The sequence below is a fragment of the Mustela erminea genome, chromosome 10 (assembly GCF_009829155.1).
Source record: "Mustela erminea isolate mMusErm1 chromosome 10, mMusErm1.Pri, whole genome shotgun sequence".
Classification (NCBI taxonomy): Eukaryota; Metazoa; Chordata; class Mammalia; order Carnivora; family Mustelidae; genus Mustela; species Mustela erminea.
The window spans coordinates 90,720,830-90,734,475 of record NC_045623.1 but is presented as its reverse complement, the minus strand read 5'-3'; the positions used below and the strand labels follow the sequence as shown (position 1 = coordinate 90,734,475).

The 13,646-nt window shown below is 51.0% G+C and overlaps 1 protein-coding gene across 1 annotated transcript; it reads right to left on the bottom strand.

Annotated features, from left to right (window-relative positions):
- On the bottom strand, positions 1 to 11,316 carry TRIM63 (tripartite motif containing 63). Its single transcript, XM_032303112.1, has 9 exons — positions 10,923 to 11,316; positions 9,899 to 10,071; positions 7,660 to 7,828; positions 6,808 to 6,903; positions 5,391 to 5,624; positions 4,612 to 4,634; positions 4,163 to 4,287; positions 1,880 to 1,954; positions 1 to 605 (listed from the first exon to the last, which is right to left on the bottom strand). The coding sequence occupies exons 1-9, from the start codon at positions 11,079 to 11,081 to the stop codon at positions 595 to 597; spliced, it is 1,065 nt and encodes a 354-aa protein (XP_032159003.1). The 5' UTR covers positions 11,082 to 11,316; the 3' UTR covers positions 1 to 594.
- Positions 11,317 to 13,646: the final 2,330 nt, after the last annotated feature.

The following is a 13,646-nucleotide window of genomic DNA, read 5'->3' as shown; positions in this document are numbered from 1 at the left end:
CCCAGCTCTTTGATAATAACAGAAAGAGAGCGCTGTGCATTTATTGAACAACATGTAACACAAACTCAGGTGCCATCCCCTACGTCATCGATGGTCTTTGACACCTGTTCGGTACAGTACCCCTTTCTAGGCCTGTGAGTGATCCCCAGCCCTCCCTCCCGGGAAAGGAAAAGGGCAGCTTTGTCAGCCTGACTTCCCTCCCCTCTTTCTAACAATAGCTGGTCACACAATGACCAGGCATTATCATACAAAAGTTCCTTTACAAAAAGCACCAATTGGCATACATATACAAGTATATACAAAAAAAATCACATTTAAAAAATGTACAAAATATTCCATTTTGCACCAACATAGAAAAGTGTCCTGTGTGGTTGTTTCAAGCACGTTTCCAATTCTGGTTCAGTGGCTACTGGACACAGCAGTGGGGGTCCTACTGCTAGTCCCTGCTCTCTGAGTGGAGAGAAGACACACCTTCCCATTGCCCCTCCAGGGGCCCGACCCCTCCCACCCTGGGCCTGTCACCAAGGTGGCTGGGCCCCTCCCCACCCTCCCCGGCATCTCTGCATCCAGAAGGTCTCTCCCTCATCCAGTTCCTTACTGGTGTCCTGCAAGAAAAAGACAAAGAAACACAAGGTGAATCAGGGCACAGGGGGATCTGGGGTTTAACAAACTCCAGTGACAAAATTATCAGACTCCAATTCCTGCCTGGCCTCTGCCTTCTTAAAGAAAAATAGAATTTAGTCGTCAAAACATGATGGATTGCACATCCAACACAAAACTCCGAAAGAGTATCCTGTATTTTTCAACTGGATTGGAATTGAGTTCCAATAGTAACTTGGCTTGAAAAATTCTATTAGCAAACATGTGCTAATTAGCAAACACGTCCTTTCTATGCACCACTGTGTTAAATGATCACATCTACTCTTCACCAGAACCTTTTGAGGTCAGTAGTATCGCTCCCCGTGCACAGATAGGTAGCCTGAGACTCTGAAAAGTTGTGAGCAGCCCAAGATTATAGCATTCGTTTCTGGGAAAGCTGCCATTCAGAACCCAGGCACTTAACCACGCTCTGCAGCCCAGAGAGTTTTCTAAATGACTTGCGGGAGGGCACGTGGGTGATCAGATGCTCCCGGGCCAGCGGAGGACTAGACTGAGTGGCCGACTGACAGTGGTGGGAGGAGCAAACTGGCAGAGGGGGCGGTCCCTACCCAGCGCCCGCTCTCTGGGATTGGTGGGGCGGGTGGGGGCAAGCATTGTTAGCTCTTCCCAAAATTTTACAAGAAGGTAGAGATCCAGATTCTTAGTTGAAAGTTCCTTAAAACAAAAAAACAGGGGCGCCTGGTTAAGCCTCCAACTCTTGATTTTGGCTCACGTCACAATCTCAGGGTCGTGAGACTGGGCATGGAGCCGGCTTGGGATCCTCTCTCTCCCTCTCCTCTCTCTCTCTCCCTCTCTTAAAAAACAAAAAAAACCTCCCCCCATCTCCTAATTTTTTAAATGTTGGCAGCTAATTTTTAAAAATTTAAACATTGTGCTGGCCAGACAAAAGTTAGTGGGCCCAACCTGGCTCATAACTCCCTTGTCTTTTACGTTTTTTTTTATGTTACACTGTATTGCTTTCCACTCAGGAAGATCATTTAGATATAAAATGAGAGCTTTTTATTGTGAATAATTTTTTGGTGGTTTTTTTTTTTTTTTTTTTTTTTCCCCTCTCAGGGTAAAGAGAACAGGACTTTACCCTCAGAAGGGATAAAACACATATCAGGGCCATCACCACATACTGGCCTCATCCCCCGGGGTCCAGCATAGGACTTTGCACACAGTCAGGATTTCGTGGTGTTGAATGACTGAACAAACAAACAAACGATGAATTTCTTACCTTCTTCCTTTCTCTCTGTGGACTCTTCCCCTTCCTGATCTTCTTCTTCTTCAATGAACTCTTCCTCTTCCTCATCTGTGTGTGACAAAGAACCACTGTATTAGGTTGGGGCCAGCTCCTCAGAAGAGCTGCTCGAAGGGGCACCAGGCTGGAGACAGCACTTATCCAAACCCCTGCTGACCCCCAGTTGGGACCCCATGGCCATGTGGTGACATGAGTGGCCCCGGAGGTGACGAGCTTGCCGAACCTAAGCTACACGGAGACCTGCTTCCTCCTCCCCCTGGCGCCCTCCTTCCTTCTCACACCCCTCCAAAGTAGCAACAGCAGCTCCTATCGCTTGAGCTGCCAGTGTCCAGAGAGGACTTTGCGGGGAGCACGCTTTGTGCTTCTGCACGCCTCCCAGTTAGACAGAGACACACCACCTGAGGAGACCCGACTCCCTCAGGGATCAGAGTCCTTGTCTTGAAGGAATGTGCCCAGACTTTGAAATCTGCTTGCCTACCACTCTTTGTCCGGTTTTCCTCATTCCACAGCCTACAAAGGGGTGGCTGTGGGGTGGGGGATGCTCCTGGGCCATCTCCTTGATAGTTCTCTGAAGCTGAACCCCAGACAGACAGACGGTGACCTATGTCCCCGCCTTCCCATCCCGGGAAGTCGCCGTCAAGCTTCGCTAACAGGGAATGTGCCTATTCTCCACCCCACCCTCTCCCAAGCCACTTCCTTAATGCTTCAGGGCCGTGCGGGAATCACCAGAGAGCAGGGCATTTGTCAAGAATGTGTAGGGAGAGGTTTGAGAGAGATCATGCCTCCAAAACATCAGTCCAGTTTCCAGCTACATAGCCGGGACCTGTGCATAACCCAGGGGGTTTTGTTGTTGTTTTTGAATTATTATCATAATTAAGTGCTCTTAGCGGCATCTACTGAGCACTTACTATGTGCCAAATGTGCCAAGCATCGTGTGTGTGTGTGTGTGTGTGTGTGTGCGCACACACGCGCGCACCAAACACTTTACACATATCGTCTCATAGAATCCTCCCTAGGGTCTTGGGAGCCAAATTCCTTGGTGGAGTCTGCTTGGGCTACTTACTCGCTGTGTGGCCTCCAGCAAATTACGGACCCTCTCTTAGCTTTCTTTCCTTAACTACAAAATGGAGACAACAATAGAAACTATCTCATTAAGTTAAATGACAGAATTTAACGAGTTGGGTATTTTGGAATTCTGAGTATAGCTTCAACATCAGATTCTGAAAGCCGGTGTGGGACACAGCCCAGGACGGGCCAGCTCTGGCTTTCCCAGCGGGTCATTGGAGCATCGCCTCTCAAATCAGTACAACACTTAGCAAAATTGGATCCGCTCTCTCTTTCTAAATAGCTACCTTGCAACTGTGTGACCTTGGGCAAATCATTAAATCTTTGCTCTTCATCTGGCTTCCTCATCTCCCCTTATTACTTTCTCCTAATTATTGTTATGGTTATGTTGTTATAATTATTATAGGTACTCTGTGGTAGAGTAATTACAAACAGAAATGAGGACAGAAAAACAGGTAAATTAAGGTGCACAAGTATCAGAGATGGGAGAATTAAGAAGCGGAAGCTAAGCCCAGCCTTAGGCAGTAACTACTTTTTATCTAGTACGTGGCAAACTCCCCTGCATCACTATCTTATCTGTTGCAAGAGCACCCTGGTGTGGTCATGACCAGTAGGCCCATGTTTTAACTTATTTTTTAAAGTTAGAAAATGCAGTTCAGGGGCGACTGGCAGACGCAGGCAGAGGAGCACGTGACTCTTGATCTCAGGGTCATGACTTCCAGCCCCATGGTGGGTGTAGAGATTACTTAAAATAAATAAAAATTGAAAAAATGCAGCTCGGAGAAGGAGAGGGGCTCACCAAAGGTCACACAGATAGCAACTGGCAGAACGAACATTTGAACTTAATCTGCCTGACTACAGTTGCCATGTGCCTCCCAGCAGCGGGTCCATCTGTAATTGACTGAGTGATGACTATGTGCCAGGTGCTGTGCTAGGCTCTGGGCTCTTGAAGAACTTGGCTGTCGAAGTTTGGCTGTTTACTAGTGTACCTGCGTCCAGGTGGGGCTCAGTGGAAGGGAAGCAGATTACCAGGGGTGAAATAGACATGTTATCGGGGAAATATTATTAATATTATAATATTATTTTATAATATATAATATATTATTATTTTATAATATATATTCTATTAATATTATAATTAATATTATTAATGTTATCGGGGAAATAGACATGTGGCACTGCCACCTCCTTTACCTGTCCCAAAGTCGATGGCCCTAAGGGCGTCTGCTATGTGATCCAAGTCCAAAGTAAAGTAGTCCATGTTTTCAAAGCCCTGTTCTGTCTTCCCCAGCTGGCAACCTTTGGAAGCTTCCACAATGCTGTGGGGGTGGGGTGGGAGAGAGAGAAAGGAGGGGCAGGGTGAGATTTCTGGGCCTCAGTGAGAGAAGGGGGTATCTTAGCTCCACTTCACATCAGTGCATGTATCTACGCCCACACCCAGGCCTTGCACCTAGAGGCTCCCCCTGGAGGGTGGGGTATTTCTGTCCGGTCACAAAAAGGCAGCGGATGCAAAGGCCAGGAAAGCTAGATTGGGCTGAGACCTTCCCAGCCGACCTCATGCACAGGGGGAGGTCCACTGGACAGAGGTCAAAGGCCTTGGTGGGAGCTGGGGCCTTGGATCATAGTCCTGGAGAGATACTGACCTTTTGATGAGTTGCTTAGCACTCTGTGGGGGGAAAGAGAGAGAGAGCGAAGGGTTAGGAATACAGAAGAAGTGGCCCCAAGAAATCAGCAAAAACGGTGACTGGGCCACAGGTGGGCCCTTGGTGCCATTCCGTAGCCTCAGTGGGACCTGCTCCCTGCTCTGACTTGAACAGCATTTGGGTTTTTTCCTTCTGTTCATGGTCTACACGGGTTTTGGTCATCACTCTAGGACCTTTCCACGGTCGTGGCAGGAAGCTTGGATTTTCAGGGTATCATTCTAAACACTCTTAAACCCCCAAGTCTCCAAGATGAGAATCATACCCTAATCACCGTTTTATGCCCAATGTCTAGCCCAAACCCTGGTCCACAGTATGTGCTTGGGAAATTTTTATTGCGCTGTGAAATCTATCGTTGATCCTTTTCTGTGCTCCCCCAACAAGCTTTTCTAGGGCAGGGCTGTGTCTTGTTCATCTCTGTTGTCTCTGCTTCTGTGGTTGACCCGTAGAATGTTCTCGATGAACAGTCTCTACATGGACACTGTATTTTGCAGTTTACAATGCCATTTCACAAACATCCTCGTATTTGATCCTCACAAAATCAGTTAAGAGGAAAGAAGTTAGGAATCATTGTGCGCCCATTTTACAGAAGAGGACACTGAGGCTTAGTGCCTTAAAGGGCTTTCCCAGGAGCACACGGGTGACCAGTGACGGAGCATGACTTGCACTTTAGTCAGACCCGTTGGTTGAAGTGACCGCCCACCCCCTCCTGTTCTGCTCACCAAGAGGAAGATGGCCCCACCAGTCTCGTCCAGGGACTGGATGGCCGTCTCCACCAGCTTAGTGGACTTGTCCAGCTGTTCTCGGTACTGCTGGATGAGAGCCTCAATGAAGCTGAGCTTCTCCTCCTGCTCCCGTGTGATCCGCTGTAGCAGCTCGCTCTTCTTCTCGTCCAAGATGGCGTACAGTACGTCAAACTTCTGGCTCAGCTCTTCCTTCACCTGGTGACTGTTCTCCTGGGGACAGAATTCTCGGAGTCGCACCCTGTGGGGTCCTCCTCCCTATTTCCGGCACTGGGATGGGTGTGTTAGGAATCAGAGGTCTGAAGCTGGGAGAGATCTGACTATGTCCCCATTTTGCAGAAGACAAATGAAGTCTTAGCAAAAAGAAAGCACTTACTGAGATCTCATAGCTACTTAGCAGACCAGTGACATTTGGAGGCTGGTGTCGTGGAGAAAGCTAGCCCCTTCCTCAAAAATAGAGACTCCAGGGCCCTCTGTGTGCACCTAAGTCACTCTCTCCCTCCCCACAACCCCATTTTAGGATCATGACTGGATTCAGGAAGCTCTGCCTCAGTTGGTCCTAGCAGGGCCTCTTCTAGGCCTCCTCATTGAGGCTCCCTTCTCTCCAACACAGATGCTACCTCTTGGTTTGCTTACTTATAAAATAGGAATAATAATAGTATCTCATCAGACTGGGGGCCTCTATTACCCTCTCTCAGACTGGGAGCATCTCATGAGTAGTAGCAATGCACCCCTCTTTCTCTTGAAGCCTCCCTTCCCACAACTCTTCGTCCACCAGGAGTAAGATGATCCTTCTCCCCACCTCCTCTCTAGCTCCCCTACCTCAAGTGGAGATGGAAAATCATGGCTGCTTTTGCAGAGATAGAAAATTTTCCTTCTGCTTCTTTAGTCTTGCTACTCACAGTGTGGGCCATGGACCCACAAGCTGGGCAACACCCCAGGAGTTTGTTAGGAATGCAGAACCTCATGCCTCTCTCCAGACCTACTGAATCAGAACTTGAATTTTAACAGGATCCCGGGGTGATCTGAACCGCTTTTAAGTTTGAGAAGTTTTAGTCTACCACACATTGAAGACAACACTCTGGAAACTATTAGTGCTGAAGAAATATTGAGAATTATTGCTGGGATGCTCCCTGGGGTCAGGGATCAGGTCTGTCTTGGTCATCACCCCATCCCCAGTGCCTTTGGCAGGGCCCGGCCCACAGCTGTGTTCCAGAAGCCTTTGGTGAATGAGTGGATGAATGGAACAGTTAGTCCCCACCCCACCAACCCCGCTTGAACACCCCAGCCTCTAGGCCCCAACCAGCAGCCACTACCCCCAGGTGAACCTTCACCTCAGAAACCAAGTTGCCCCGAGAGGCGTCGGACCCCCAGACAGAACTCCCTTCCTTCTCACCTTGGTCACTCGACAAGAGTCTTCCAGCTGAGTGATGATGGTCTGCACGCGGTCGTTCCCCGCCACCAGCATGGAGATACAGTTACTCAGCTCAGTCTAGTGGCAGGACGGGTGGAGGGGGGATGAGGAGAGGAGAGACAGAAATAGTCTCAGAGCCTGTCTTCTCGGGGGTGGCACCCGCCCTCCCCTCTCTGCCAGAAAGAGCCTCTTTCTGAGCTGCCGTTTGGGGCCAGAGCAGAGAACATCAGAGAGATATTGCGTCCCTGATGTTACAGATGAGGCCCAGAAAAGGGGACATGACCAAAATACAATAGCAATGTACTATCAGAGGAAGGGTCTGTTTCTAGGAAAGAAGGGACGCAGAAAAGAAATAGAGTTGGAAAGTTCTAGAAGAGAGAGATCAAGAGAAGAGTGGGAGGCAAGGAAGAAGTGTCCAGAAAGAGGGGTCACAGCTTAGTGCATTGGAAGGATGATGGGACTCCCGCAGGCCTGGGGACCCCGGCGGGGGGGGTGGGTGGGTTCTGGGCCACTTTCTGCCACAGGAGAGGTAATGAGCACAGCACAGAGGTATCTAGGACCCGAAGCACCCTGGGATTTAGAAGTCGTGGCCTGAGAGGACCCTGGTGGCCTGACACAGGGGTCTGGTCGCTCCCCTGTGGCCACACCCAGGTGCTCTCAAGTGGCTCTAAGTATAACCCATGAGCTCAGCCACCTCCTCCTGTGGCCTGGGAAGTCCCTCCAGAGGGACTATTCCTGAAAGGCCGGCTCAGCAGATCGACAGGGATCAAATCCACATCCTGAATCCTCCAGCCATGCCCCGCGGGCCCAGGTGGAGGCCACCCTGGCCAGTACCTTCTGTCCCTGGAAGACACTCTGCAGCGGGGCCACCTCGCAGGCCTTGTGAGCCCCAAACACCTTGCACATGGAGCACGTGGGCATCTCACACGTGAGGCAGTAGATGTTGATTTTCTCGTCCTCGTGCTCCTTGCACATGGGGTGGCTGCCCTTCTGCAGGGGCCGACTGCAGTGGAGAAGAAGCGCAAGTCAGATGGGGGAGGCCCTGTCTCCTGCCCAGCTCCAGCGCCCCCTCACCCCCGATCTAGGGCCTGAGCTCTCAGTGACTGGCTGTCTCCAGTCCTCTTCATTTTCTGGAGACCCAGAAACAGGAAAGCCAGTGACACCAAGGCTGTCCTCATATCCTGGGACTCTGAGGCTGGTGGTGGGCCGTAGGCCCCGCCAGTGCTGAACATGGTAAAGGCTGTAGAATCCCAGGGTTGGAACTGGACAGAAAGGTGAACTGACTTGCCCAAGGTCACCCATCTGGTCAGGGCAGGGGAGACAAGAGTGCACTTGCTCTAATTATAGCCCCTGTAGCTCTTGGTGACTGCGGGCCGGACTCTGAACAAAGCAATTTATACTCATAGCCTCACTGAATTCTATATTTAATCCACCAGACTGTAACGGCCATCAGAGCAAGGAGACTTGCCTCTCCTCATCTCTGCAGCGTGAAGCGCGTGGCGTGGAGGCGAGCGTGACTCGGGGCAGGTGGCAGAACACATCAGTAAACACGTCGGGAGGGTGGCCCCAGGTTCAGCAACGGAGGCTATGTGTGGGTCCCAAGTCACACAGCCAGAACACGGCAGCCCAGGGATGGCTAACAGCTCAGCCTAAGCCTCGACTTAAAGTCCAGAAAGGTTTTTCCTTCCCAAACACACATTCTTCAAATGCTTTTCTCCCTCGGTGGTGTTCTCTCCTTTGGGACTCTGGCATGTTATCTGTGTTTCTCTTGGGGCATCAGTTTCTTCCCATCTGAGGCTCAGTTTTTGGGCCTCAGTCCTACCTCCCCAGCTAGACTATACGCTCATTTAGAGCCAACCCCGTGTCTACACTGCCGCTGCTTTCCCAGCCCCTAACACAGCGAGGATCTCACAAATGTCAGCTGATGACCGTCCCCCACCCATGGCAATGCCTCGCCTCTGAACAGCCGTGCACAACTGGTCACACCCCAGGCATTATTATCTCCCCGTTCTTAAATAAATTCCTTTCCAGACTTACCTTCCTTTCATCCTTTAGCCCAGGGCCCCCCATCCTGGCAGGGGTCTCCCTTTGCCACCTGGCTCTACCCCCACCCTCTGACCCTCTCTGAGCCTCCATTTCTTCACTGGAGAACGAGGGTAAGAATGCTGCATGGATTACCGTCAGAATTAAACCAGAGTCACGCACTGAAAATGCTTAGTATGGTGGGTACACACAGGAGGTCCTCCACAAATATTTGATACTTTTAACATTTTCCATCAACACCCTATTTGAGAGTCACAAAAACAAGCCCTACCGTCCTCTTCTGCAGGGAAAATGACTCACCCAAGTTCCCACAGTGCCTTAGTAACAGTCAGACTCGCCAGTGGTTCGCCCAGTCAGGGCTTTTTCTCACGAAGATTGGACTGTCCCCTGTGCTTGGGAAGGACACTGCCTGCAGGCAGCCACTGAGTGACGGTTTGGGACCAAAAGGCCTGAGGGCAGCAGCCTGGAAGACTTGTCGGAGCTGCTTCCGGCCACTTCTCTTCCCAGCTGGGAAAACTTGGGCAATTGACATCATCTCTTTAAGCCTCAGCTTCCTCATCCATGAAATGGGGCTGATGAAAGTCATGCCTGATCCACAGGATTGTGGTGGGGCAGCAAGAGGAAGCTTCCCCAGGGCCCGCAGTGATAGCGGTCACCTTCACCATAGAGAGACCGGCTGTGTTCTCTCTGGGCACTTTTCTTTGCCTGTCGCGGCCACTTAGGTGGCCCCAGTGCATCCCTCTCCCTGTCACATTTTGCCCTTCCCCTGGTTCCTATCTCAGTCTCTGCTAGGAGGGCAGCCTAATGTCTGGGCTCTTCCGATTCCCTGAGTGACACTGAGAGCCAGGGCTGGGGGATAAAGATGAGCCTCCGCTCTACTTGAGGAAGAGGGAGATGGCTCTCTGGACTGGAGAGTCTAGCTGCTCCAGCCAGGGCACTGGACCCCAGGCAGATGGGAAGGAGCCTGGGAGAGCCAGGCACAGACCAGCTGGGGAGGAAGGATGGGCTCCTGTCTGCCAGATGGACTGACCTGGAACACTCCTGCTTGTAGATATCAATGATGTTCTCCACCAGCAGATTCCTCTGCAGGCCATATACTCCATGACGATCCATGATCACCTCGTGGCGGCAGGAGGGGCAGCGGAAACGGCCACCAGACATGGACACGGAGCCAACCCGGTTGGTCCAGAAGGGATTTGCAGCCTGCAGGTGACAAGGACAGAGGTGAAGCCTGGGACAATCTCTGATTGTCCTTCTTCCTGTTCCCCCCAACCATTCTTGTCAAACCATTTGACCTGGAGCTCCCCACCCTGAGATGAGAGCCAGCCCACTCACAGCGGGGAGCACCTGAAACAGCTAAGCAAGTCTGGGATCAGCAGACCTAGGTTCAAGTCACAGTCATCCTCTGAATGACTTTGGGCAAGCAACCTTCTCTCCCCAAGCCTCCAACCCATTCACGCAAGGGGCATGATTATTAGACCCAGCTGGGAAGGCTGCTAATTCAAAGACGAAATTGTGAGAGAATATTTTGTAAAGTGCTTCTGGGAACCTTGAGTCCTGCCTCTTCCCATTCCCTTGTGAAGCACGTGGATTCCCTCCAGCCCCATATTATATGGAACCAGCCTCAAGAAGGAAGATGCCTCTACTGCCCAGTGTCTCCTGGCCACCTTCCTCCTCCTAAAGCTCTGGGCCCCTTGCCACCAGGGAGCTGGCTCCAGCCCCTGGGGTCTGGTTTCTCTCTCCTCTCCGCCTGCCTCTCCCACTTATCGCTTGAGGCATTTGACTCCTGACTGGAGAGTCAACTGCAGGCTCAGGCAGCAGTGGGGGAGCTGGGGGCAGGGTGGGGACGGGAAACGCGCGTCATGGAGAAGGAATGGGGCAGCCAGAGCTGCCCCTGAGCCTCCTTCAGCCCCTAGGTCTCCTCCAGGATTTTCTCTGTCCCGGAGAAAGCCAGCCCTTGTTTAGAAGCCCTTGACTAAGAGAGAATGGCTTTCCACCACAGGAATGCTGAGCCGCCACCTGGGGCCCGGGACTCGGCCCCGCCCGGCACTGACCTGGAAGATGTCATTGGCACACTTCCGGCAGAGGTTGTGTTGACAAGGCAAGATGACCACCGGCTTGGTAAACATCTCAAGGCAGATAGGACAGATCAGCTGCTTCTCCAGGTTCTCCATGGGGTTCCCATCCTGGATCAGGCTTGATTTATAATCCATATTGTCGGGAGCTGTGGGGGTTCACCTGGCTGCCTCCTTCACCGGCTTTGCTCTACGCAGACCTGGGGTCTTGCCTTTGTCACAAAATACCCACACAGAGCCTCTTTGCCTTCTTCTCCTGGTGCCCGAATTCTGTCTTGGTCTGAGGCCCCTCTGATATTTATAGCTGGGTCCCGGTCACATGAGCGCCAAGAGGGGACCAGCTGAGCATTCCAGTGCCAAGTGGCTGGCTGGGGCTTGAGTTTCCTCCAGGCCTGAAAGACCGGCCCTCTCAAATCACATGGAGGGATGAGCAATCGCTGTTCTCCTGGGAGGAGGGTCGTAAACAAGAACAGCCTGTTCGTGGGCTGGCATGGGGGGAGGAAAGGCTACCAGAGTTTCCTCCAGAGACTAGTCTCCCAGAGCAGGCAGGTAAGCTAGCAAGGGGACCCAAGGAATGGGGCCACTGAGATTTTCAGGATTAATTGCCAGAAGTCCCTCACTGCCCTCAACCTCCTCCTCTAGAGTACCGAGTAGCTCCTGAGAAGAGGGGTCAGGGCAGCCCTTCTCTCTGAGCCCATCCCTGAGCACAGAATATTGCTAGACATCTCGCGACCCCACTCCAGCGAGCCCATCCCTCCTGCATCCATTGGCCACTAACTTCACTCTAATGTTGAAAGGGCTTCCTTGAGACATAGTCCAGTGCCCCGGTGGGGACCCTGAGGTCCAGAGAAAGAAAGGAATTTATTCATAGTCATTTAATAAGTCAGTGGCAAAGCCAGGAATCTTTTTCATTCATCAGACATTTCTCTGAGTACTAACTATACATCAGGCACCAGGGTGACAGCTAAATGAGTAATCCCTCTCCCTGCCCTGAGAATCTCACAGCCCAGGGAGGGAGGCAAACAGAAATTGCTCTCATGGGTACCATGAAGCCCTGGATACTTAGAGGTTATCCAGATGTTCCCCTTTGCTCTCTGCAAAAATTTAAATTTTTCTCTACGTTCTTCTGGACATCTTCTGTGTTGGCAGGTAGAAGTTATTAGAGTATTTCCAATGACTATTTTTAAGGTAGAATCTCACACAAAGGGATATAGGGCCAGCCAGTGTCAGGTACTGGGGCAAGAGTGGGGGCAGTGACAATGGGCCTCAAGGATGAGCCTAAGAGACCATAGAACATACAGGAGTGTCCAGGGTCTCATGAAAGAAGGGTGGTAGGAGAGGAGGTTGGATCCCCTCTGCCTGAAGAAGAGTTGATGGTTAGAGCCCTGAGAGAAGACATAGAGGAGCCAACTGTGGGGTGAGGGGAAGAAGTGAGAGCAAGAACCAGTCACAGAAAGAGGAGGAGGCCCAGAGGACAAGAGGCTAGGGAATTTTTTTTACAATTTTATTTTTTAGTAATCTCTGTACCCAATGAGGGGCTTGAACTCACAACCCCGAGATCAAGAGTCCCATGCTCCACCAACTAAGCCAGCCTGGCACCCCATGAGACTGCAGAACTTTAAGGAAGGGGTGGTCCCCACCAAAATGTTAATGGCTAGTTTTTGCTGAGCACTTGCTGAGTGCCAGGCACCATGCTAAACGCTTCGTAAGTGTTATTTCATTTTATCACCCCAAGAGCCAGCACATAAGACCTGTTCCATCCCCATTCCACAGATGAGGAAACTGCAGTACAGAGCGTAACACAGCTGCCATGAAGTAACACAGCTTGCAAGAAAATGGCTCTAGGACACAAATGCAGGCATGCTTGACTCAGGAGCCCAAACTCCCATTGTTATTTATTTATTTATTTATTTACTTACTTACTTATTTTTAGAGAGAGTGCACATGCTTGAGCAGAGGAAGGAGCAGAGGAAGAAGGAGAGAGAGAAAAGAAACCAGATTCCTCACTGAGCAAGGAGCCCAATGGGATGTGGGGCTCGATACCATGACCCTGAGATCATGATCTGAGCCAAAATCAAAAGTCAAAAGCTCTACCCACTGAAGCATGCAAGTGTCCCCCAACCCCACCCCAAGCTCCTTCTATCTTCCTTCTCTGTCTACTGAACTGCAGGTCAACACTGCCAGGCCAGCTACGGGCTGGAAGATGGGGAGGGTTGGAAAGAGGCCATCCCTTCTTCCTTGCTCATATCTCAGTTTTGTTCAGATATCAGACAGCACTGTTCTCCAGGAAGGTGGACCTCTCCAAGGCCACGGGAGACTAAGGCTTAAAGCTATCATGCTAATCCCATTCTCCTTTGCCTTGGTGATGTAGCTGTGGCCTAGAAGACCCAAAGGGCTCGAGGAAGTAGGGAAAGGATAAAGTGAAGGGCAAAAGGAAAGCTTCATTCTTGCCTTTGAATGGGGCTGTGAGAGGGTGGGGCAGCAAGCTTACAGCCAAGATGGGAGACAAGTCTCAGGGACATGTCCACTCTCTGAAAACAACAAGAAGGTTCCGTAGAAAGCACAGGGAACATTGATGCCATCACTGTGCTGCCAATTCACCCATCCCTGGAACTGCCCCCCACCTGACTATTTAAGATCTGAGAGAACAAATGTGATCATAGTGGAATTACTCTGTTACTTGCAGCAGAGAACATTCTGTGT